The following is a 26640-nucleotide window of genomic DNA, read 5'->3' as shown; positions in this document are numbered from 1 at the left end:
AAGTGTAACTTTAACACTTAAATTTTATGTTACTTTTATTTGTTATTTAATTTTAATTTTTTAAACAATATCTCGCTTTGACGGGTGCGGAATTCGATTAATTGGTCAACATATTTTATCTCGGGAAAGCAAAATAAAATCTCAGCCCAATTCTTTTTCCATGTTCTAATTTCAGTTTACATGATAAAATATATAAAATGGAATTGTATCTATAAACAAATTAAATACATTCTGTTATTCGAGAACGAAGATTATACTTATTATATTTTTCTCCTTTCTCCCTTATATTCAAATTATTTTGAACAAAGAGTGACTTTTACCCTTTCCAATGCGCTTTGTAAATATTTAATTAATTACGTCGCTTTATATAATATTGCATGTCCGTACTACATGCAGAAGATGAGTAAACTCGGGGATCTACAAATATACTACTATAGTTTCAGACGATCGATCCAGTTGTATTATGTACGTATATTATATTTGATTCATTTCAATGCGATTGTGTGCACACGTAGACGTATACGAATACGTAGTCATGCGGTTACACATGTATATGTATAATGGATATGTAAGTACATGTGTATGTAAAGATGTGAGAGAGAATATGGTCAATGGTAAGAGAATGAGATATGATTTGCAGTGTGGGAATGCTGGGCTTTGGGGAGTCATTAATCGCAGTAAACGAGGGACGTGAGTTCCAACAATCCAAGTGGGTGTAATTTAGAGAGTTCAATTTTCTTTTGGTATTAAATACTCCATTCGTTTCATATAATATATGAAGGTTTGAATCTTTAAATACGTATTAAAAAATTATTTTATAATTATTTTTTAAACAAAAAATCATGAAAATATAATTTAAAACTAAATTATTTAATTATAAACAAAAATATAATATAATTGGCTATACAGTTTTTGATAAAAAAATTACATAAATATGTGAAAACATCATTATAAAACGAAAACAATCACTTAAAACATCATCTATATTGAAACGGATGAAGTAGTATATTCAAGTGATAAATTTGCTTTTAGGGTTTTTTTTTTTTTTTGTTAAGTATGTGGCTTTTAGGGTTCTTACAAAAAAAAATTGCTTTTAGGGTTTGGATTATTTTTTCCAGTTGCAAGTAGCTTTGTCTTCTTTACGACACTCGCGTCCTTATTTATTGCAATACCATATCCCAGATACAGTCAAACATGTGAAGTGTAATATTTGTATTAATTTAGCAAACATTAACTTAAAGGCACTTCATTGTATTATTGTGGTTGGTATGTTGTTCTGCATAATAGCACATATATATTTCTAATTGAATATATATATATATATATATATATACACATGTATATTTTTTTTGGGTCAAATATATACACATTTGCATCATTTCTATGGTTGATAATTAAATTAAGATAATCCTTAATAGGCTTAATTATAAAAACATTTCAAACGAACATGTGTAATAGGTTTAACTTTATAACCTGTTTGGCTTCCTAAAAATTAACTTTCAACACTTTTAACACATATCTTCTTCTCCTTGGTTTAAACCCCTCAAGTTACAAGAGAGTTTTTAGAGAGAGAAAGTACAAGGTAACGATTGTGTTGATCTATTTTTCTCCTCAATCCTTGATAAGTAACCCCTCTTTCTTTTATAAGTCTCTAATCGATTCGTGTTTCTTCTCAGTTCATATCATTGCAGGATCAAATATATCGTACTGATTTAAGTTTTGATTCCAAAGAGGAGAAGAAAATGAATTCAAACAATTGGCTTGCCTTTCCTCTATCACCAACTCACTCTTCTTTGCCTCCTCACATCCACTCTTCACAAACCTCTCATTTCAACCTGGGCCTGGTCAACGACAATATGGACAACCCTTTTCAAAACCAAGGTATACGTAAATGCACATTTTGTTTCTATATATGCTCATGTAAATGTGAAATTCCTTTATTTTTCGAAATATATGTAAATCTTGTATTTATAGTAATTATTCGGATGTAACTAGTTGCACATGTTAAATCTTCGCTTTTTCAAAAAATTTTTTTTCACAAATATGGTATGCTTTCTCAGAATGGAATATGATCAATCCACACGGTGGAGGCGGTGAAGGAGGAGGGGTTCCAAAAGTGGCTGATTTCTTAGGAGTTGGCAAATCAGAGATTCATCAAGCCGACCACAACCTCGTATCTTACAACGACATTCATCAAACCAATGACTCAGATTACTACTTCCAAACCAACAGCTTGTTACCTACCGTTGTCACTTGTGCCTCTAACACTCCTAATAACTATGAGCTTCAAGCGAGTGCTCACAATTTACAATCTCTCACTCTTTCCATGGGAAGTACTGGAGCTACTGCTGCTGCTGCCGCCACCCTTAAAGCCTCACCGGATGATATTAGCACTGATAATAGTAGTAGCACTACTAACACAGGTGGAGGAGCCATCGTTGAAGCTACACCGAAAAGGACCTTGGAAACTTTTGGACAAAGAACTTCTATCTATCGTGGCGTTACAAGGTCTTAATGAGATCAACTCTTAAAGCCGTCTGATTTTTCTTTTGAGTTTAGTAAATAAATGAGTTTATAAGTATTTTGTATTTTTATCTTGGGTGTTATAGACATAGATGGACCGGTAGATACGAAGCGCATCTCTGGGATAATAGTTGTCGAAGAGAAGGACAATCAAGGAAAGGAAGACAAGGTAAGTATACTTGATTAATTACTTAACGAGGCTCCTCTTTTGGTCGCATCTAAGTCGATATTATATTTTAGACTACGTAATGCTAATTATTCTCCTCATCGTTCTTATGTTTTTGATGCTTGAACCTTGGGACTTCTTCGAAATCTTTACAGTCTACTTAGGTGAGTATACTTATATTACTCTTATTTTTTGGGTCTCGATTATACTTTGATTTATAAAACAGAAGACTGTTTGGTTTTAGCGGGTTATAACTTATAACTAAATTCAGGTGGGTATGACAAAGAAGAGAAAGCAGCAAGAGCATATGATTTAGCTGCACTTAAATACTGGGGCCCCTCTACTACTACCAACTTTCCTGTAAGCTATTTTAAATTCTCATCGATATATTTGCGTATGATTCTAATCGTTAATTATAATGGTTGAGACTATTGTTATTTCCAACTCTTTTACTTATTTTAGGTTACTAACTACGAAAAGGAAGTTGAGGAGATGAAACACATGACGAGACAAGAGTTTGTGGCTGCTATTAGAAGGTTGGCTTAACTTCATTCTTTAATGTATACGTTGCATAGTTTTAATACAATATATATATATATATATGAATATGGTAGTGTTCTAATCAAAGAACTTTCGTCATCCATTGCAGGAAAAGTAGTGGATTCTCGCGTGGTGCATCGATGTATCGCGGAGTAACAAGGCATCATCAACATGGAAGATGGCAAGCAAGGATCGGCCGAGTTGCCGGAAACAAAGATCTCTACTTGGGAACTTTCAGTGAGTATATACTATTTTAATATATGAACTAGGTAATAACCCGCGCCTTGCGCGGGATGTGATTATTAGTTTCGTTATTTTTAATAGAAAAACATTAAATTTGTTTAATCTGGATATTGGTTAGGTTTTACCTTTTTTTTTGTTTTTAATCTTCAAAAATATAACTATGATTTTAAATTAATATTCATTTTAGTTTATTCGATTAAAATGTTATTATTTGTTTATTTTCATATTATGAATTTTAGATAGTCGTTATGTCGAACTAATAGTTTCATATTAGAGTTTTTAAACAGATAATAGTTTAAGAAATAGAAAAGAATATTATTAAGATAAATCAATTCACTACAATTTGGTCGGTAGTGAAAGAAACATTAAGAAAAAATATTTCAACTTTCAAAAAAATTAGATATTTCAGTTGTGGTTAATACTTAGTTAGAAGGTGCTCACATCAAGGTGCACATGTATGTTTATGTAAAAAGTATATAAAAATAGTTGAAAAATATATAAAGATATTGTTAATTAATATTAAATGACATTTTTGTTCAAAATAATATATGAAAGATAAAATTAAAATTAATTTAAAATAAAAAGATCTTGACATTAGTCATTTTTCATATAAAGAAAATAAAAATATATTCGTAAATAGGAATGGGCACATATCAAATATCAGGGTATTTGAAAGCATTATTGTCGATTCGATATTTAACCACCTAGATATTCGGTGACTCGGATATCCGAAATATTTAAAATTTTAAAGAATATCTGATTTGATTCGTAAATAAAATAAAATTTTAAAATAATTTAATAATAACATTTTATTACAAAAATAAAACATTATATAACCTTTTAAATTCGAGTACCTAATATAATAAATTTAATTCATAAAAATATTTTAAAAATGATATAAAGTATAATATATATAACATATATATAATTATTTACATATATGTATATATATGCATATAACATATCGAATTAGATATATGTTCCTAAAAATATTGGTATTTGTGATTTGCTTCTTTTTGGATATTGTATTTTTGTATTTGATTTGTTTCGTAGAGTTTCAAATATATCCAATTTTTTTTGTTCAAATCAAAACGGATAACGAATCGAATCAAAATTTATGAATATTTTGCTCAACTTTATCCGTAAATATAAAAATAATATATATATAGTTTGGTTTTTGATTCGTTATCTATTTTTATTCGAACCGAAAAATTGAGAGTTTTATTGGAACCATGTATGTGAGTTTTTTATTTAAAAAACACAAAATACATAGTGTGAACACATTTATGATTATAGTGTGAACGCGTTAGCATATTTATTATCAAATCATTGTGAGACTGACACGTGTCTATTATAACGTGAATGCATTTATTACAATGCTTCTCTTTTAATATATAAGGGATATATCTCTATACCAAATTTTGATACAATTTTCTCCTATATATATGAACCGCACTATCACGATCTCTCTCAAATTATATGGATATCAGTATATTTAGAGATCAATTTAATATTGCAATATAACAATCAATAGATATCCATATATGTAGAAAATTCTGAGAATACAATATTGTCATGGTTATATTAATCTGTTTTGCTCAGGCACGGAGGAAGAAGCAGCAGAAGCATACGACATAGCTGCAATAAAGTTTCGAGGTCTAAACGCGGTTACAAACTTTGAGATAAACCGCTACGACGTGAAAGCCATCCTAGAGAGTAACACACTTCCTATAGGAGGTGGTGCGGCTAAACGTCTCAAAGAAGCTCAAGCTCTTGAATCATCAAGAAAACGCGAGGAAATGATAGCACTGAGCTCAAACCTCCATCAGTATGGTGCACCCTCGAGCTCTAGGCTTCAGCTTCAACCTTACCCGCTAAGCATTCAACAACCTTTTGAGCATCTTCATCATCACCAGCCTTTACTTACTCTACAGAACAACAATGATATCTCGCAGTATGATTCCTATAGTTACATCCAGACACAGCTTCATCTTCACCAACAACAAACCAACGATTATTTGCAGTCTTCTAGTCACAGCTCGCAGCTCTACAATGCTTATCTTCAGAGCAACCCTGGAATGCTTCAGGGCTTTGTCTCCGATGATAACAACAACAACACTTCAGGGTTTCTTGGAAACAATGGGATCGGTATTGGGTCAACCTCGACCGTTGGATCATCTGCTGGGGATGAGTTTTCCACGGTTAAAGTTGATTATGATATGCCTCCTTCAGGTGGAGCCACAGGGTATGGAGGATGGACTACTGGAGAGTCTGTTCAGGGATCAAATCCAGGAGGTGTTTTCACAATGTGGAATGAATAAAAGGCTGGTTTATCTGTCTTTGTTTGCGAGACAAGGTAGGTTCTAGATGACAGCTATATTATTTCCTTGTCTCGCAAGTAACCGGATTGACTGTAGTCTTCTTATTGGTTAGCAGAGAATTTAGGATTTTGTTTCTTTGTTTTACTTATGACGGCGAAGATGATGAACTTGTAGACAGCGGTTAACAGAGTCCTCAAGGGTTAGGGTTTTATGGGCACTAAAACAAGATTCATAAGTGCCCAAATTTTGTTTAAAAGCTAACCCTTCTGACTAGTTTCTCAAACTTGTAACTCGTTTTATTTAAAGATTTATATTTCCTCTACTTTGAATCATGTATACCTTATTACTATTTCTAGTAATATAGTTACTTTTCGTTATCTTTTAATTGACGTTCTAGAAATTTTATTTTATTTTGATATATTTGTCGTTTCTAGAAATTTAGGTAAAATATGACAAAATATACTTCTAACCCATTCTACTATAAGCTGTCGTAATAATGATGTGGAGTCAATTAATTGTAAAATAAAGCTATAATAGGCATTGTGCTAATCTTTTAAAACTGTGTGAAAAGTTCTAAATGGTAAATTAAAACATAACAAAAAGAGTATTATTTTTTTACAGAATTTGTATGAGTCTATATAAGTTGATGACAAAAAAAAAGGTATTATTTTAGTGTTTCAAAGTGTTCCCTAATTGATTAGTTTGCAGTTTTCAGTTTATAAGTATGTATTTTCATAAGATATATAATTTAATATAAACGATATGAAAATATATATATATATATATATATATATATATATATTAACATAAACACCTATTAAAATAAAACTACATATTCATATGATTTCATAATCATTGTATCTTAATATAGAAAAAAATTTAGACCTTGATCACAAAAGTTTATGTGAGATTTTTAATATTTTTAGTAATTTATACTCGTTTTGAAAAATTCAAAATACAACATATACCAAAAAAATCTATATTTTTATTATATGATTAATGTAATTGTGTAATTTATTTTAATAATAAATAATTAAACAAAAATGATAGAAAATATACAGATTGTTAGAAAATTTTTATTATTTAAAATCATTAATTGTGATATATATATTTCAATCAAATTAAGTAATTCCGTAGGTTTTTATTTAAGGAAATAATATATAATAATTTCAATTTGATAAATGAATTGGCCATAGACATACTATATAATATAATATTTTTTATTAATTTAATTTTGGACTAAAAAAATTATCAATTGATTTTCAAGCCGCCACGTAAGAAAAATTAGCATTCCAATTACATAACAGCTCAGCATGATACTTTTTTTAATTATTACAAACTACATGTTATAACTTTTTTAATGTTTCTCTATTAATATATAGGGGATATCAATAACATTAAAATGGGATCTAATATCTTTCTTTAAATGCTAACTTTCGAATATAAAAACCATATTTAAAAAAAAAAAATCAGAAACGTTTATGAATTTAAAATAATAGTATTAATACAAAATTTATATCAGTTCAAATTAGTGGTGAATTTTTGAGAAATGATTTTTCTTGTTCCCTTGTAAAAAGTGAGTTAAGAACATCTCTAATAATAAATAATTATTGAGAATCTAAAAAAACAAGAAAAAAAAACAAAGAACATGTGTATATTGAAGTGGTTATATTTGTTTAAATATTTTAAATTAATCAAATAACTGAATTTATTATATTATTATCATTCGATTACTTTAATAATGTAGATATTAAGCTAAAAAAAACAATGTAGATATTTTAACATATGGAAGCTTTTTTCATAAAAGATAAAATGAATTGAATTTTTGAAATGAGTAAAGAGAAAAAAAAATCTACGGAAGCAACCAATAAGATAGGGACACGTCGTACCAAACTCTAGAATAGACGGTGTGAATGAAAAATATATATAAAAAAAAAAAGTTATCGACGAGAGAAACTCAGAAAAGCAGAGAACTTTATTCTCTCCTCTAACCTCTCAACTTCTGCTGGATCTCTCCAGCAGACGGAAGATCTTCTTCGGAGAGATTCTTAGGGTAAACTTTCCTCTCTCTTATTTCGATTCTATATCTGTTGTATGTCTCGATTTCGATAACCCCTTTGTGTGTGTTTGGAGGTTTCTCTGACAACTTATTGGTGGTTGGTTTTGTCTTTTTTTCATTGATTAGGGACCGAACGATCTATCGATCAAGGCTTCTCGGGCAAACAGGTGAATAGCTTTGTCTTATTTGATTTAGGGTTCTATTGTAAGAACAGGGATCAAGTTTAATGATTTGATTGGTCTGGTAGTATTTTTGCATGTGGGTTTTGTTCTGTCTTATTGAATCGCTACGAAAAGCTTCCAACTTTTTGTAGTTTTGATGTCCGTAAAGAAAGCTAGTGTTGGATGGAACTGAGATTAGCTATGTGGGTTGTGTATGGAAATGATATTAACTATGTTTCAGAAACTTGAATCGATTTGTGATGAAAGTTCTTAGCTTTATGTTGATGTAAAAGTTTATTGCTGACAATTCATTTCTAAGAAGGATGGAATAGCTATGTTTTAATTACTTAAAAGTGATTTGTGATGAAAGTTCTTAGCTTTATATGAAAGGCTCATTTCTAACATTTTCATTTCTGTAAAGAAAGGTTTGGTTGGTTACAGCTGAGTTTACCTTCTGGTTGCGTTATATCAGGTGTGATTTGTTATGAAAGTTCTTTCTATGCTGATATAAAGGTTATTTTCTAACAATCTATTCCCAAGAATAAAAGAAGTGTTGGATGAAAATGATATTACCTATGTTTTAAAAACTTGAGGAAGTGATTAACTTCTTAGCTTTGTGCTGATATGAAAAGCTAATTTCTAACATTTCATTTCTAACAAGGAAGTGATGTTAGCTGTGTTTTAGAATCTTGAAGTGATTTGTTATGAAAGTTCTCAGCTCTCTGCTGTTTATTAATGATTCCGGTTAGACTTTTATTTCCGTAAAATCACATGTGCTTTATTGGAACTAGCTGCACTGTTAAGCTTAGGTTTTAGTAAGATCTGTTTGTGGTCTGAGTAGAAGATCAGCTCTAGGCTTGTTTCTGCTTTCTTTCTTCTCTGTGTTTGATATCTTGAGTCATTGGAATGGCTCCGTGGTTATAGGTTATGAGATCATGCATAAGGTTTGTTGGTAGAGTTGAGTCTTTATTGAAAGCAATATGTTCGTTATGGTTAATGGTTGTGCTTGTTTGTTAAGTAGGTTTTTAATTGTCAAGAACTCTGTCTTCTTTCTATGTTACTGAAGCTGAGGATGACTTTTTAGAAGTGCAGAAATGGACCACGACAAGACAGGATGCCAAAGCCCACCCGAGGGTCCCAAGCTATGCATCAACAACTGCGGTTTCTTCGGAAGCGCTGCCACAATGAACATGTGTTCCAAGTGCCACAAGACTATCTTGTTTCAACAGGAACAGGGGGCCAAGCTTGCATCTGCAGTGTCTGGATCACCCAGCAACATCCTAAAGGAAACCTTCACTGCTGCTTTGGTTGATGCTGAAACCAAATCCATCGAGCCTGTGGCTGTCTCTGTACAAGCTGTTGCAGAGGTAGTAGCACCAGAAGAAGCTGCAGCAAAACCTAAGGAAGGGCCCAGCCGATGCACTACTTGCAACAAGCGGGTTGGTTTGACTGGATTCAAATGTCGCTGTGGTGACCTCTTCTGTGGTACGCACCGCTATGCAGACGTGCACAACTGCTCTTTCGATTACCATGTTGCTGCGCAAGAAGCTATAGCCAAAGCAAACCCGGTTGTGAAGGCAGATAAGCTTGACAAGATCTGAAACTCAGAAACTCTGTTTCCTTCTTCATGTCCGTGTCTGGTTCAAGCGTGTGTTGATCTGTAGCTTCTTCCGTTCTCTCTGCCAGTATCTGTGGTGTGAAAACTTTCTATATTATCTTGTGTTTGCAAGCAGAGAAGTGTGCTCTTAAATATATATATATGCTTTGATGTGTTTCTCTTTTTTTTTTTAATATTATTTATGAGCACTATGGTTTGGTTATGTTTACTCCTTTGGGTCTGTATCATATTGAGATTGTAACTTTAGCTATATGAAGATTTTTCTTAAAAGCTTATGCTTGTCATTCATTGGAGGTACTAGGTCAGGCTTTGATACATTTTCAATTATCTTGTGGAGTCATGAACTTTGACACCCGGCTCGATGAACACAAGCTACCTTGTCCTGGTTTACCAATGTAATAACCAGATAAAATCCTTTATTATTTCTTTAAATTGACTGAAAACTGAAAAGCTACCTTACTCTTTTATTATTTCAAAGAAAAGTTAAAAGCCAACCAGCGTTATACTAACACAAAATTGTAGGGATTACTGGAATAACATAGGAAAAATATTGAGGATAACATGTTGGAGAATGATAAAACATACGCACAAATATAATATATAATAACATTACTTGACCAAAAAAAACATTATTTCAAACTAATTTTCTATAATTGGGAAAATGATTACCTTATTGATTTAGTTTTTTTTTTATTTTCTAATAAACGGTGAATTTAAAATTTTAAAGACTATTTTAAATTTTCATTTTTAAATATATGATAATTTTAATTATTATTCTCACGCATGATACATAAAACCATATAATTAAATATTTTTTTTATTTGCAAACTCATATATATATATATATACTTCCTATTGTTAACCAATACTAAATTTACAATATTTTCTTAAATTTAAATCTCATTGTATGACTAAAATGAAATGTCAAGATTTTTTATATTCTAATGTCATGATCTTCTTTTGATTTTATATCTCTGTCATGTAGATTTCTTTCTATTTAGGTTAGATGATACACATACATTAAGATTTTTTGGGTCCACATTCCAGTTTACACTTGGTGAAATAGTATAAATAACGTTCAAAACAGAAAAAAATCTACAATAGTTGTAAACATGTCATAATGTGCTGAAAAAATCATAATATATAAAATGCCATCGAATGTATGAATGCATTACGTACCCAACATTTTACATCTCTCAACCAAAATGACCAGAGTAATGCCGCTACCGCCACCGGAAACAGAAGGCAAGAGTTTGAAACCGCACATAATGGTGTTTCCATATCCCGCACAGGGCCACTTGCTTCCTCTTCTCGACTTAACCCATCAACTCTGTCTGCATGGCGACATCACTGTCTCAATCATCGTAACACCTAAAAACCTTCCTTACCTCTCTCCTCTTCTCACCGCTCATCCATCCGCCGTCTCCGCCGTCACTTTCCCTTTCCCTCAGAGTCCTTCACTCCCTCCTGGCGTTGAAAACGTCAAAGACATCGGTCCTTCGGGAAACCCTGTCATAATGGCTTCTATGCGTCAGCTTCGAGAGCCTATCGTCAACTGGTTAAGTTCTCATCCCAATCCTCCGGTAGCTATCATCTCTGACTTCTTTCTTGGATGGACCAACGATCTCGGTATCCCTCGCTTCGCTTTCTTTAGCTCTGGAGCATTCTTAGCTTCGATTCTTCATTTTTTCTCCGACAAGCTTCATCTCTTTGAGTCAACTGAGCCGGTCTGTCTCTCGGATCTTCCTCGTTCTCCTGTTTTCAAGATAGAACATCTCCCGTCTTTAGTCCCGCAGTCTCCCTCATTACAAGATCTCGAAAGTCAGAGAGACAGCATGATGAATTTCTTGAGCTATGGTTGTGTTTTCAATTCTTGTCAGTGTCTGGAAGGGGAGTACATGGAATATGTGAAGCTGAAAACGGGTCATAACCGGGTTTTCGGGGTTGGACCGCTCTCTTCAGTCGGGTTAGGCAAGGGAAATTCTGATTCCAGTGTAGACGTGAAGGCCCTAATGAGCTGGCTCGATGGATGTCTAGATGGATCTGTGCTATACATCTGCTTTGGAAGCCAAAAAGTGTTGACTAAAGACCAGTGTGATGCCCTGGCTCTTGCTCTTGAAAAGAGCACGACCAGGTTTGTTTGGGTGGCCAAGACAGACCCGATACCCGATGGGTTCGAGGATCGGGTCGTGGGTCGAGGAATGGTATTTAGAGGGTGGGCTCCTCAAGTGGCTGTGTTGAGTCACGTGGCGGTTGGCGGGTTTTTGAGCCATTGTGGATGGAACTCGGTGATGGAAGCGGTGGCAAGTGGGACCATGATCTTAGCTTGGCCTATGGGGGCAGATCAGTTTGTGGATGCAAGGTTGCTTGTGGAGGATAAGGGTGTGGCTGTTATAGTTTGTGAAGGGGGTGATACTGTGCCGAACCCGAATGAGTTAGGTAGGGTTGTAGCTGAAACAATGGGTGAATGCGGACGCAATGTGCGTGGTCGGGCTAAGGAGATGGGACAGACGGTACTAGCTGCGACCAAAGCAGGAGGAAGCTCTGATACAGATTTAGAAAGACTTGTAATAGAATTAAGCTGTCTTTAACGATAATAATATATGATGAAAAAGCCTTTCAAGATGGTCTATTCAAATAAAAATGTATGTTTCATCGTTCACAACATATTGACTAAACATATTGACTATGACTGTGCAAAACATGAAGAATGAACTAAGCAGTGGTAGTTTGGTGGTAAGAAAAAAAGTTTGGGGCAAAGCGTAAACCTGCCAGTCCTAGATTTGAGTTCTGACAGGAACTAAGTTGATTTTTTTTTTGCCTGGCGAAGATTGAACCATGTCTTAGGCTTCATTGGAAAATCTGGGACATCTTCGTCGCACTAAGAACAACAAAAGTTTAAACTTCTCATAACTAAAATCATCAACCTTTTGAATCCCATGTCGTATGAAAAGCAGATACATAGCAGAAATTGGGTTTAGCATGCTAAAACAAAAAATGGAATGCAGCATTTGCTCACCATCACAAATAAGAACAATCAAGTTATATATATAAGTAACAATACCTTCCTGTAATTCATAAGATTCAATAACTTTGATTGACAAACGCTCGGAGTTAAAATGTGTAAAAATCTTAATTATGTTCACAAACAGAAAAGAAAAAAACACTGAACGTAGCTTAGTTACTTTTTTGAAAAAACTGAACGTAACTTAGTTACAATAATTAAAATAAATTACTAAAAATTTATCTAAACTTCGTGTACAATTGTATTGAAAATGACAGATATAAGTTGTTAAGAACTTGAGTTTTCTTTGGTGTTTTGATTGAAATTGTACAACGAGTCTATTAATATCCTGCTATGTATAGTTTAAAAAAAATATTGTGTTATATATATTAAGCCAGTCATGAAAAAGAAAGTTTATAAAATATTTAAGAGCCGGTTCTTAGCTTTTTTAGTTAAAAGTTAAGAGACAGTTTCTTATATTCCGATAAGAACATCACCCTAAGAACTTCCATTAATCATGCTCTTATATCTCTTATTTAAAATACGGTTCTTAATTTTTTTTAATTAAAATCTAAGAAAAAATAAGAACCGTCTAGCCGAATCCAAGAATCATTGTCTAAATCACCAATATTTTTGAGCCGTATTATTTTCCCGGGGAAAAGGTTCACCAATAGGCAATAGCTATCATCTCCCTCTCACTCTCTCCATCGTCATCACCATCGGAATCAGATTAGACGTAGGTGGATCCAGGAAACTGTGGAGTTCTTCTGGTCACGAAAGAGAGCTCGAGCAGCTTTGATCGGTCATCACGCCACAGTGGAAGGAAGGTTTCTGTAAGGTTTTTTATTCTTCTTCAGCTATCCATTATATATGACGGGTAAACAGAGATTTGCTGATCGGATCATTGCTTTTTTTTTTCTTTGAGCAACCGGATCATTGCTTTTAGAATGAGAAGCAAGATATGAAACATACAAACATATTTTCTCCTTGTAATTTCAACATTACTTTAAAGCTCAGTCACGTAACGGTTATTTAAAACTAAATCTTGAACAGTCTTATTCCGATGCACAATACCAACTGCCTTTATCGATCATAATCTTCTTTTTTACTCCCTCTGTCCGATCATTAATCATAAAACTTGATTGAGTTCTTCATAGTGTATGGATGAATCAAAAGGTTACTAAGCCCACAAGCAAAACATCATTCAAATCTACGACTGCGCGAAAAATCAGAATCCAAAAAACCGAACTGAATCCAATCCAAAAATGTAATACCGAACCCGTTTCAAAACTGGTAAAATATCTGAAAGTATCCAAAATTTATTATATAAATAACTGGAATCAAACCAGATCCGAACCAAATATCCTGGGTGCATAAAGATATCTGAATCACAGTTGTATTCTTAAGTATATTAATTATTTTAGATTTAGTATCTACAAAATGTTTAAAATATCTGAAAATGTTCAAAAATTATTTAAAATATCCTTTAGTAAATATCCAAAATATTAAAACACTGGAAATGTTGAACTATGTATCTACCTTTCCTATACCCAATATCCAAATCAAATCTATTTTATGTTAATTTTTAGTATTTAGTTATACGTTAGTCAAATTTATATGTTGTATTTTCTTTTTGAATATTTTAAGATATATTTAGATTTTTTGAAATTTATAAATAATTTAAACATGTGTCCAAACTCGAACTGAATCTGAAACGAACATGAATCAAAATTTGTAAATATTCGAGTGGGGCTTAATCTCCAGCTTTGAAAACAAAAAGCCATATAGTTCAAACCGATCGATACCCCAACATCTACCCCTATTCAAAGCATTGGATTCTCAAGCCTAATCTTATCCTGATACATTAGCCAATTAAACAAAAGTGTTACCAAATATCTCAGTAACAAACAAAATTAGAGTCCAGAAAATTATAACATAAGGACTATTCTTCTGTAAGAATTGGGACCGAAGACAAAACACAAACAATCGACAAGAGGAAAAGACAATGTAATTAGAGTCTAATTAGCTAACCGCTTATCCCATAATCCACGGCAACTGTTTATCCCCTTATCCACGTCCAAACTTTTAAATCTAAGTTATGGGATAATCATATATTATAATTGAAATTGTATCAAATTTCATAGCTATTTCCATATTTTTTTACCACTACACGTCTCAGAAGGCAAACAAATATATAGACATACAATTAAATTATTAAAATTTAGCATTTTCTAATTTCTACTTAGATAAATATATAATTGCTTTTTTACTCCCCAAATCGCATTATGATATTATAAATAAGACTACTTAAATTTATAAATACTCTATGGATTTCTAAATCAATCAAAATATATAAATCAATAACACCTCCTAAGAGACGTCTCTTATATTTTTTATTTAAGAAATGTTTTTTATGTTTTTAGTTAAAATCTAAAAGATTTTATCTTATATTACACTAAAAATTCCAACTTAAAGACCTGTAATAAACATGCTTTTAGGAGGGTTCTACCAATAAGAGTGTTCTAAACAATATATGACTAGTCAACGAAGAAAAAAATATAGAACAGTTGGGTACGTAACGAATTTGGGTACAATGTATGTGAACACTATGGTCCACTGTCTTGGAAAAAAGAAAACATAATATAAAATGCCATCGAACGTATGTATGCATTACGTACCCAAAATTCAACATCTCTCACCACCGTAGTAAACATACACCGCCAAAATGTCTGGAGAAACGCACTCGCCGACACCGCAGGACTCAAAATGCAACGGTTCAAAACAGCACATCATGGTGTTTCCATATCCAGCACAAGGTCACTTGCTTCCTCTTCTCGACTTAACCCATCAACTTTGTCTGCATGGCGACATCACTGTCTCAATCATCGTAACACCTAAAAACCTTCCTTACCTCTCTCCTCTTCTCACCGCTCATCCATCCGCCGTCTCCGCCGTCACTTTTCTTTTCCCGGAGAATCCTTCTCTCCCTCCTGGCGTTGAAAACGTCAAAGACACCGGTGCTTCGGGAAACCCTCTGATTATGGCTTCTCTTCGTCAGCTTCGAGAGCCTATCATCAACTGGATAAGTTCTCATCCGAATCCTCCTGTCGCCATCATCTCTGACTTCTTTCTTGGATGGACCAACGATCTCGGTATCCCTCGCTTCGCTTTCTTTAGCTCCGGAGCATTCTTAGCTTCGACTCTCCATTTTTTCTCTGACAAGATTCATCTATTGGAGTCAAATGAGCCGGTCTGTTTCTCGGATCTTCCTCGTTCCCCTGTTTTCAAGACAGAACATCTCCCGGCTTTGGTCCCACAGTCTCCGTTATCGCAAGATCTCGAGACTTTTAGAGAAACGACCATGAATTTCTCGAGCTACGGTTGTATTTTCAATTCTTGTGAGTGTCTGGAAGAGGAGTACATGGAGTATGTGAAGCTGAGAACGGGCCATGACCGTGTTTTCGGTGTTGGTCCGCTTCCTCCAATCGAGTTAGGTAAGGGAAACTCCTTTTCCAGTGTAGACGTGGAGGCCTTGATGAGTTGGCTCGATGGATGTCCAGACGGATCTGTGCTCTACATCTGCGTTGGAAGCCAAAAAGTGTTGAGTAAAGACCAGTGTGATGCTCTGGCTCTTGGACTTGAAAAGAGCATGACCAGGTTTGTGTGGGTGGCTAAGGCAGACCCGATACCGGATGGGTTTGAGGATCGGGTTGCGGGTCGAGGAATGGTTGTTAGAGGGTGGGCTCCTCAGGTGGCTGTGTTGAACCACGTAGCGGTTGGTGGGTTTTTGAGCCATTGTGGATGGAACTCGGTTGTGGAAGCAGTGGCTAGCGGAACCATGATCTTGGCTTGGCCCCTGGAGGCAGATCAGTTTGTGGATGCAAGGTTGCTGGTGGAGCATATGGGTGTGGCTGTTACGGTCTGTGAAGGGGGAGAGACTGTGCCGAACCCGCATGAGCTAGGTAGGGTTCTAGCTGAAACAATGGGTGAGTGCGGACGCGAGGTGCGTGGTCGGGCTAAGGAGATGGGACAGAAGGCAAGAGCTGCGACTGAAGCAGGAGGAAGCTCTAATGCAGATTTGGAGAGACTTGTAAAAGAATTGGCCTCTTTATAAAGGTAAGTATATCATTCCAAATGATGTCAAAGCCTTTCAAGAGGTTTATCCAAATAAAAATGTATGTGTCATTGTTTACAAGGTATTTACTATGATTGTGCATCTTCGTCTTACAAAGAACAAAAAAAGTTTGCTCACTACAATCACAATTAAGTTATATAAGTAACAATACGTTCCTGTGTAATTCATAAGATTCAATAACTTTGATTGACAAATGTCCAGAGTAAAAAGAAGCTTAACTGTGTTGACAAACAGAAAAAAAAACTGAATGTAGCTTATAGTTAAAATAAATAAAAAGAAAGTACTAAAAGTAATCTAAACTTCGTGTACAATTGTATTGAAAATGACAGATATAAGTTGTAAAAACTTGGGGTTTCTTTGGTTTTTTTAATTGAAGTTGTACAACGAGTCTTTTAATATTCTGCTATGTATTAAAAGCTATTCAGGTAAAAAGAAAACAAAAAAAATTATCTTAATAAAAAAAAATATTCAAGGAACTTCTAGGTAATAAGAAACAGCATTAAAAAAACAAACATAACTAATTAAGAAACGAAGAACAAAACTAAAGAACCCATGCATACAATTAATTTTAATGCATGAGAGCAAAACAGAACATATTAGAACATAATTAACACTCATTTGTGTTGCAGTCATCTTGTTGCTGGATATCAGAAGCAGCCTCATAGTAGTCCTCATGATCTCCCCCAAAGTTATCAATCCCACAAGGAATATGACCATTTCCAAAAGCCTTGACGTGGTCCTTAAGAGACCTCTTGTGCTTAAAATCCGAGCCACAAGAGCAATACCAAAGCTTACCACAATTCTTCTCATGCGTTCTCCAATCTCCTTTCACTGCAAAGGCTTTGCCACACCTGCGACAAGCAAAAGGTCTAGACCCGTGTTTACGTTTGTAATGTGTTTGGAGGGTTCGAAAGTCCTTGAGAGGCTTGGTTCGTGGGTGGTCAATATTGTTCTTGCAGCCTGGTGCACAGCAGTAACATGGTAGTCTTAGCATTCCTGTTGGTTGGGTTCCTCTTAAGGACTCTGGTCCCTTTCTGTACTGTGAGCCGTGACCCCACATGTGCATCTGCCATTAACAAAACGGTTTCCATGTCATAAATCATAAGCGAATCATCAGTCTTAGAAAGTGTTAGTTTTAAATCTAGGCCACGTGCTATTGTGGTGGTCGGTGGGTATTGTGACACTATGCATTATTGGATTTGTTCAAACAAAAGTATTTGTATATATGTTTACCAATAATTAGTTAACATAATCTAATTATTTTATCAACGTTTGGATATATTACTCGCAAACGCGAGGCCAAACGTATTTTCTTTTGGTTTGAGTTGTATTTGCATTTATAATTTTTTAAAAAAAATTTGACCCATTAAAATGTCTTATTTCTTTTCGAATGAACTCAATACTTTAAGAAATGAAATAAACAAATAGGGCTTTAACCAAGTAAAAAAGAGCTGTAAATGTGAAATGTCAAACACTACAAGTAAAGTTCTATATGTATATATTAGCCTCTTTACTGCATGTAGTAATTTAGTTTTGACATGAAATCATTATTAGCTGTATCTATATTTTGGATAATATATATAAACAAAACAAAAGTAAATATTCACAATTAATTGGCTAGGCAGTAATCCTCCTTACCGTTTTATGAGTTCACAAAATTCAAGAGAGACAATAAAGATGGAGGTGGACTAAGCATGTTTCAAGATTATAAAGTGTCAGTCTGACAAAAAATACTGTTGGTTAAAGAATATATTCTGACTTTACTAGCTTTGTAAGTCGATATTACATAGACACCATCATCCAACACACTGAAATTGATTTGAAGTGTACCATCAATTTTGTCAAAGATCGAGTTGATTATTCTTGAATGAATTAAAACATCAAGGCATATATTGTAGTAATTACCAAAAGTATTTGTTAGTTACAACTATCAGCGATACACCTAAAGATCCATAAATCAATAACGAGTTTGTATATGTTTTACTAGACCCACCCAAAAACTATGGACATTGTATAAAACCCATTTTGAAGAATAGTGTAAGTCAAATCTTAAGAAGAATTTACATTTGATTCTTGAATCAATGAAGTGGTACCTGCATGTTGTTGTATCTGTTGAATGTCTTGAAGCAGAGAGGACAAGAGAACTGTGTAGGTCCCATCAAAATCTGATCAGGTGTAGGGATCCAGTAGTGATGATCTCTGTGTAGATCTCCATCATCATCATCATGAAGGTGGGAGTCAACTGTGACCTCTACTCCTTGGTCATCATCTTGCTCATCGGTTGTTGCAACAGGAGCAATATAGCTCCCACCAATACCATAGTTTGGTAACCCTAGATGAAGATCCACGGTTACATCATGAGGATAATCAAGAAACTTTGAAGAGCTGATCTGATCTGTGTCCATGAAATAATGTTGATCTTGTTGTTCTTGGTGCCTTATAGGGCTTAAGCTAAGAAGAGGAAGAGCTTCTCTGAGCGGGGGTGAGTTAGGGAAAGTGGAAGTAGTAGGAGCCATGTAATTAGGGTTTGTGGTATTAGGATAATAAAAGCTGTTGTGAGAGTTGTAAATGTAAGAAAGAGAAGTGGAACAGTTGAAGTTTGTATTGTCAAATCCATTGTTGAAGAGATTAGAATAAGCTGGATTAGACATGACTTTGAGGAGAAGACAAAGGAGGAGAAGAAGAAAGCCACCGTAGCTTTGGTTGATGGGTTTGTGCTAGCGAGATAGAGAAATAAGATAGGGATGTGAGTGTATGTGTATATATATAGAGAGGATATGGGTGTGTCAGTGTATGTACTAGCGTTTGAGATGTGACGAAGCGGTGGAAACTATTTTTGGGGTTAGCGTTTTGGTGGATCTATGGTTTTACGTATATGTACATGTATATAAAGTCAAACATATTTAGATCCTTGTGCAGTTGTGCTCATAGAACTGGTCTATAAAATTAACCTAAGATTTAAAGCGATTGTATAAAATGACAAATCATATGTTAGCCAACATAATTTTTTAAAAAAATATAACGTTATTGCAACTGTGATTTTAAAATGTATTTTAAAATTTAAACTCTACTTTTATGGAAAAATAGTTTAAGTATTAGATTTTAAGAGTGTTGTTGTGATTTGAAGGTATTTTGGTAGAGTTTATAGTTAAAAATATGCAAACGTACAAGTAATCGTTCTAGATGTGTTATTGAATGAATGAAGTTCCACAATTAGTAGTTGGAAAATATTTAGCTAATATATAAGAAGATAAATGGAATTCAACAGTATTAATTTGAGGCAATTTTATAATTATATCACTTGTTATCAGTATACTTTTCTGAAATAAACAGTCCTAGAAACACAAGTTGTATACACCTTCTTTTTTGTGTCACCCACAACGAAATCAAATATAAATGTAAATATATAGAAGTATAGAATTCGAAATGTGAATAGTATGTGAAGCTATTGGTGACCAGGAAACCAACTAAGCCAATGTGCATCAACGTATGAAATGAATAATATGCATAAATCAAGAATATAGAGGCTGCTCTATCTTACATACCATTGTTGCGGGTAAACATATACATATATCTGGAGAGAGGTAATATATTGATAATTGATAGATAATCAGGTGTTTGTGGGAATAATATATTGATGGCTTTGGGAGATGAGAGTTGTGATCTAAGACAGCAGTTGCTTCGGTGGTCTCGTCTCCATGTCGGCTCTGCTTCAGAAACATATTACTTGGGAATGGTAACCCCAATTTCTTATTCTCTCTGACAACAGTGTTATAACCCCAATTTCTTATTCATCTACATCAATGTGTATTTTATTGTTTTATGTTTTTTATCACAATTTTATTGTTTTATGTTATATAGAAAAATTGCACATATATATATTGGTTATCGATTTGTGTATATATATATTATATATTTGTTTATTTTGGGTTTACATTTTCGTTTGCATTTGTTTGCTCCTGTTTATTTCTCGCTAAATTTTCATCGATATCCCGATTCATGCATACGCTTTAAGACCTTTAACAAAAAAAAATGCATACGCTTTAAGACAGTACACAAAGGATGTTTTTTTTTCTAATGTATTTTTAATAGAAAATCATGTGATTGTAAAGTGATACATCATTATATATGTTCGTTGTAATGATATTAAAAATAGGGTTTACACTGTTGAAGCATACATGATAATTGTTTGATTTGATGGTTTTTGTGTTGATTAGATTATAATCCACGTGATATGCGAGTTGTAAATTTATATTTCGGGTTTAAAATTATTTATTCACATTATTGTGAGTTATAATTCAACATTCACATATATTTTGAGACCCAAATACTTCAAAATTTTAATATATGATATTTTCATATCTCACGTCAGTCAACTCTAAACTGGCGAATAGGCCTTTCGACGTCAAAAAAAAACTCTAAACTGGCGTTTTATCAAAAAATCAAAAAAAAAACTCTAAATGATGGGTCTAATTCACACCCAAAAGCTAACTCAAGAGTGGAGGATTGCCCACACACTTATATAATGCCCAAGGACCCAACACCCACACGATGTGGAATGTTAATAGCTCGTATGTCATCTACAATGTATTGTAATTAGAAGGCGAGTAATGAGAGATGTCATGATAGACTTCCTTCTCTGTATTTGGCTCTTATTATCCATTAGAAGATTCGAAATAGGGCTGATTTCGCTTCCACATGATGCAGATGATGCGACTGAAGCTCTCACAAGATGGAACACGATCTCATGGTTTCTTGGCTGATAATCTCAGAAATTGTAGCCTCTATCTAATGAAAGAACAGTTGTTTAGCTTTTTCTGTTTGAAAACTGTCTTGCTCTTTAGAGTTTGATCACACTGGACCAAACCTTTTAGAATTTTCTTTTTTGTGGTAAATAATATCACATTTTAATCAAAAAAGATAGATTTTCTCATGCATTACAAATACGTGTTCTGATTATTTCCTTAGTTTTAAATGATGCAATCCGCACCACATTTTTCTAGGATTTTTTGTTGAACGAGAATGGTGAAAGCGGGTTAAAAAAGCTTAAAACCATACCACACCTCTTCACCGTTATATAAGTTGCATGTAAAGTGGATAAGTCCAGTTACAAAAAAAAAAAAAAAAAAAAGTGGATAAGTCTACAAAAAAACACATGTATTTAGAAACGTTGTATATATAGTGACCTATTCATTACATATTCACAACCTTTCTTTAGAATGCAAAAGTTATGGGTCTTCATCTCAAACCGGAGACTAGAACAAATTATATCTCGTCGTCAGTATTCCAACTTACAATCTTACAAATTTTCTCTTTTAGATGGCAACTAATTACCAGTTAAGTTAACGATGCTCGATTATGGGGTTTAAGTAATATATTAATTATGTCTTGAAAAAGAGAGTAATACAATTTTTTTTGAGTAATTCAATTGCTGTTTGTAAGCTGCGTGCTAATTGCAAGATCGAACATTGTGAAGATGGGTCAAACAACGTGGGTTTGAAACAAACTTGTGCTGGTCGCATTGTGTGAACTCGAACATCTTTGGATGAAAGTCCAATCTATGTTGAGACAGTTTACTTTTGATATTATTAATTAATAACTAGATAATATTAAAACATAAGATGTTCCCGAGATAGCACGAGTGTGAATGTTTTGTGGTTGCACTTTGCAATTGCATCAGTACGTTCTTTCAAACCGTCACTTGTCTTCTGTTTCTTTGTTGTTCTCTCTTCTCCAAACATTTTTATCTATCTATGCACCACATATATAAATACGACTTAGTTATATATACCGGCATGTATTATGTATATATGTGATTTGTATAAGCACATGTGTGATGGACTACTGGTTGTCATTATCATTGTATTAATTAAACTTTGGAATATGGTCGTTCAAAACATACATCTACAATTTCCCTGCAGCTTCTGAGGACGTAGACGATGTTTATGCGTCTTGTCAATTGTATAGATTAGAAAATGAAAGTAACTCCAAGAGACGAAAATTGCCTTTGGTTTATTAATTCTCAAATACAATGGCTTAATTATTGAAGGGGAAAAGGACTATAACACTAGAAAATGCATAAATTGATACTCGATAAATTTATAAACACTCTAAATTAATAATTTTTTTCGGTCTCGAGTTGAGGTAGTTTAAAATATGCACAATTCGATAATATATAATATTTTTGAATTTTTATATAAATATATACCCCCAATATAAGGATAAATTAATAATTAATATATACAAATTATATGTATTGATTATTGCATTTAAATAAGATGTATTATTGAATCTCTTTGACCAAGAAACTATATGATTAATCAAATAATCTGAAATTCCGAAAAACGAATAGGAATAAAGTTTTTTTGTTGGAAACTACTCCATTTGTTTCATAAAGAATGTTATTCTAATATTTTTATTTTGTTTCAAAACGTGTCATTCTACATTTTTAATGCAAAATTTCTTATTAAATATTTTTACATTTTTAAATAACCAATAGATATTTAGTTAAACCATTTTTATTTTAGTGTATAACAAATGAGGATACATAGTAAATTTTATCATTTTCTTAATTTGCGTGAAACGTGTCTAAGTGACATTCTTTATCAATCGTTATGGAACGGTGGAAGTCTGATTTAATAGAATTTAGTATTTATAATTTGATGTACGCAAAAATAGCAAACACTAGATATCACAATGTACAAGGGGACAATTTCTCAAGTTATCTAAAAACATTTGTCTAAAATAGGAAAAGACCACAATAGATTAAGAAATTAAAAAAAAATCTTTAAATGTGAAAACTACTGATATTACGTGTATATGCACACCAATTAACCTAATGTGCACACTACCACAATCGAATGGTATGTCGATGTAGCACTTTAGGATCGAATCCACAGAGACCAACAATTACACTTTATCTTTGTGGAATCAATACTTAGCTAAAACAATGATGGGGTTTTAAGATTAAGATTTCGTAACAAGCAAGTAATAAGATTAATTAAAGATTTCAGATGATTAAAATGCTAGCCTAGGGTGGTTTGGTCGGGTGTTAAACAAGTGTGAGCCAAACAATTATTCAAGTTCGATTAAAGACCAGTCTAGAACTCGGATCACTTAAGATAGATCAGCCCACTGTCGTGGTGCTTCACCTTTTGTCAATCGATCTCAGTACCTAAATTGTCGTTTGGACTGAGATGCGATGACAAACATTAAGATCAAGTCCGATATGTTCACAAAAAACTCTAACATCTACTTTCGCTGGTTAGGGACATGATACCCATTCAAGTTATGTCTAGCAACCTATAACACTTTTGATGAATAGATTAAACCTAGAATCAGGCACTAAGTGGTTAACACTGTCTCTGTGTTTTCTTGCTTCATGGCTGAGTAGTCAGCTTGTTTAGTCTAGGGTGTTAAGGTGTTAGATCAAAAGTGTTAACCACTTAGTGCCTGATTCTAGGTTTAATCTCTTCATCAAAACTGTTATAGGTTGCTAGACATAACTTGAATGAGCATCATATCCCTAACCAGCGAAAGTAGATGTTAGGGTGTTTTGTGAACAGATTGGACTTGATCTTAATGTTTGTCATCGCATCTCAGTCCAAACGACAGTTTAGGTACTGAGATCGATTGACAAAAGGTGAAGCACCACGACAGTGGGCTGATCTATCTTAAGTGATCCGAGTTTTAGACTGGTCTTTAATCGAACTTGAATAATTGTTTGGCTCACACTTGTTTAACACCCGACCAAACCACCCTAAGCTAGCATTTTAATCATCTGAAATCTTCAATTAATCTTATTACTTGCTTGTTGCGAAACCTTAATCTCAAAACCCCATCATTGTTTTAGCTGAGTATTGATCCCATAAAGATAAAGTGTAATCGTTGGTCTCTGTGGATTCGATCCTAAAGTGCTACATCGACATACCATTTGATTGTGGTAGTGTGCACATTAGGTTAATTGGTGTGCGTATACACGTAATATCAATACTCACGACATTGAGAACCTTCAAACAATCATATGTCATTGTGAAATATTGACAAAATACAAGAAAGAAAAGAACATTTGAGTGAATAGTGGCAGATTTATATGCAATATCAAATGATGTAGCTATGATCAACAAAAACTATATATATTTGGGCAACATGACTCATTTTCATCATACGAGTTAGTCCTAGTGGCCTAAAATGTGAAACATCTATAGACATATAAAAGTAATCACATAAAAATTAATAGACGGCTTGAAATTTTATAAATTATTTAAATATTTTAGTCAATTACTTGATTTAGTAAATAGTTCAAAAAGATTAATAAATAATTATTAAAAAGTGAGACATAATATTTTTTATTATTTAGATACACGATTAATTATTATGTTGTTTGAAAACATATCTATTAGTATAATGTTAATTCTAATTACTTAATGGAATTCTAACGTTTTAATTATTGGTGACATTTTACATAATATATTTTATGACTAAGTGTTAGGTCGAATAATAATGTTTTATTTTAAAAGACAGATGTTATTATTTTGAAAAAGGTTCATCCTCGGTAATGAAAAATATTTGGTTGAAGCTTCTTCTACCTGCATGTGTATTTCCTTTTGGTTGCTAAGTATGTATCTTCTTAAACTTTTAATTGTTAAGAAACTGGTGTTTATGATTTTGAGTTGAAAAACTTCTCTAAAATGTAAAACTAATGATTTTATATTGCTTATTTGCGTGTACCTATGTACCTTTTGATGAGATTGCAAGAAAACTTTTGGAAAATTGGAGACACAAGTCTGTGTAGATCTTATACTCAGATATATTATAATTGTATTAGCATACATGATGCGGTATCATTAGTTAACAACAAAACTGGAAAAACTTGTATAGAGATATGAAACTTCTAATTGATCATGTACAAACAGATTGTCATTTTAAAATTTGTTCTTTGCATTGTGCTGATATAATTATAACATTTTTGAAATAATTCAACATAGAGTCCACCTCGTTAAAGCATTTTTCTACAAAATATGTTGTTAGCTGAACCGAGCTAGAGACACTAGCATGTGTTCTTCAGCTCAAATGGAACATCTATGACACACACACATATATATATATATATATATATATATATATATATATATATATTGCTATTGTAAGAAGAAATCCAAAAGGTAATTCTTTTATATGAACTTTTATGTTATGTGAATGCATATTTTTGTAATTCTGTTTGCTGCCACATTTCAGGCTACTGGTATTAGCTCATATGATGTCATGATGAGAAATGACATATGTATCTCATGTAAATAAAGTTGTGGCTGATCATATCTAAACCTATCAGTTGCTATTGCTAATGAAATTCATCCTAGTTTTAGCCGATATCTCATCAAATATATTATATTTTATATTATGTCAATACTTAACAATAATATATGTTTTTTTTGGTAGGTATTTACATATTTACGTTGAACAAGATTTGTACCTTCAAAGAGTCTCCTTTGCTTCTAGAAATGCATTATGTGATGAATCGTTCTATAAAAATATGCATTATAATATTCACGACATTCATGACCTTCAAATGAGCATGTCATTGTGAATTATTGAAAAAATATAAGAAATAAAAGAACGTTTGATTATCAAATGATATAGCTATGATCAACAACCTCTATATATACTTGAATAGCATAGCTCATTTTCCATCATATGCATTAATCCTAGTGATCTGAAATGTGAAATCTCCATAGATGCATAAAAAATAATTACACAAAAATTAATAGAAGGCTTCAAATAATTTTATAAATTATTTGAGTGTTTTTACTTTTTAGTCAATCATTTGATTAAGAAAATGGTTACAAAAAATTGATAAATGGTTCTTAAAAA

The 26640-nt window shown here is 33.1% G+C and overlaps 5 protein-coding genes across 8 annotated transcripts; 4 read left to right on the top strand and 1 right to left on the bottom strand.

Moving 5' to 3' along the window:
- Positions 1-1105: 1105 nt before the first annotated feature.
- Positions 1106-6172, top strand: LOC106351090 (AP2-like ethylene-responsive transcription factor PLT2). The gene is made up of 9 exons (XM_013790909.3): positions 1106-1582; positions 1677-1881; positions 2061-2508; positions 2610-2692; positions 2845-2853; positions 2961-3049; positions 3152-3225; positions 3339-3466; positions 5075-6172. Exons 2-9 carry the CDS (start codon positions 1743-1745, stop codon positions 5791-5793), a joined length of 1689 nt encoding a protein of 562 aa, XP_013646363.2. The 5' UTR covers positions 1106-1582; positions 1677-1742; the 3' UTR covers positions 5794-6172.
- A 1511-nt stretch (positions 6173-7683) lies between these two features.
- Positions 7684-9906, top strand: LOC106346068 (zinc finger A20 and AN1 domain-containing stress-associated protein 2). 4 transcript variants are annotated; one of them, XM_022687264.2, is made up of 3 exons: positions 7684-7846; positions 7979-8019; positions 9098-9906. In XM_022687264.2, the coding sequence occupies exon 3, from the start codon at positions 9108-9110 to the stop codon at positions 9612-9614; it is 507 nt and encodes a 168-aa protein (XP_022542985.2). In that variant the 5' UTR covers positions 7684-7846; positions 7979-8019; positions 9098-9107; the 3' UTR covers positions 9615-9906. The 4 variants fall into 4 exon arrangements, with proteins under 4 accessions (XP_022542985.2, XP_022542988.2, XP_022542989.2 ...); XM_022687267.2 differs by having other exon boundaries at positions 7690-7846; positions 9106-9906; XM_022687268.2 differs by having other exon boundaries at positions 7690-7846; positions 9080-9906.
- A 221-nt stretch (positions 9907-10127) lies between these two features.
- On the top strand, positions 10128-14441 carry LOC106351088 (UDP-glycosyltransferase 89A2-like). Its single transcript, XM_048781805.1, has one exon. The coding sequence runs from the start codon at positions 10798-10800 to the stop codon at positions 12220-12222; it is 1425 nt and encodes a 474-aa protein (XP_048637762.1). The 5' UTR covers positions 10128-10797; the 3' UTR covers positions 12223-14441.
- Positions 14442-15289: 848 nt separating this feature from the next.
- LOC106440132 (UDP-glycosyltransferase 89A2) lies at positions 15290-18039 on the top strand. Its single transcript, XM_048781804.1, has 2 exons — positions 15290-16751; positions 17400-18039. The coding sequence occupies exon 1, from the start codon at positions 15361-15363 to the stop codon at positions 16747-16749; it is 1389 nt and encodes a 462-aa protein (XP_048637761.1). The 5' UTR covers positions 15290-15360; the 3' UTR covers positions 16750-16751; positions 17400-18039.
- LOC106351086 (zinc finger protein WIP5-like) lies at positions 17378-19981 on the bottom strand. Its single transcript, XM_013790906.3, has 2 exons — positions 18864-19981; positions 17378-17836 (listed from the first exon to the last, which is right to left on the bottom strand). The coding sequence occupies exons 1-2, from the start codon at positions 19419-19421 to the stop codon at positions 17378-17380; spliced, it is 1017 nt and encodes a 338-aa protein (XP_013646360.2). The 5' UTR covers positions 19422-19981.
- Between the last annotated feature and the right edge of the window lie 6659 nt (positions 19982-26640).

Source organism: Brassica napus, chromosome A6 (assembly GCF_020379485.1).
Source record: "Brassica napus cultivar Da-Ae chromosome A6, Da-Ae, whole genome shotgun sequence".
Classification (NCBI taxonomy): Eukaryota; Viridiplantae; Streptophyta; class Magnoliopsida; order Brassicales; family Brassicaceae; genus Brassica; species Brassica napus.
The sequence above is the reverse complement of the archived record's forward strand: the minus strand, read 5'-3'. Positions and strand labels throughout refer to the sequence as shown.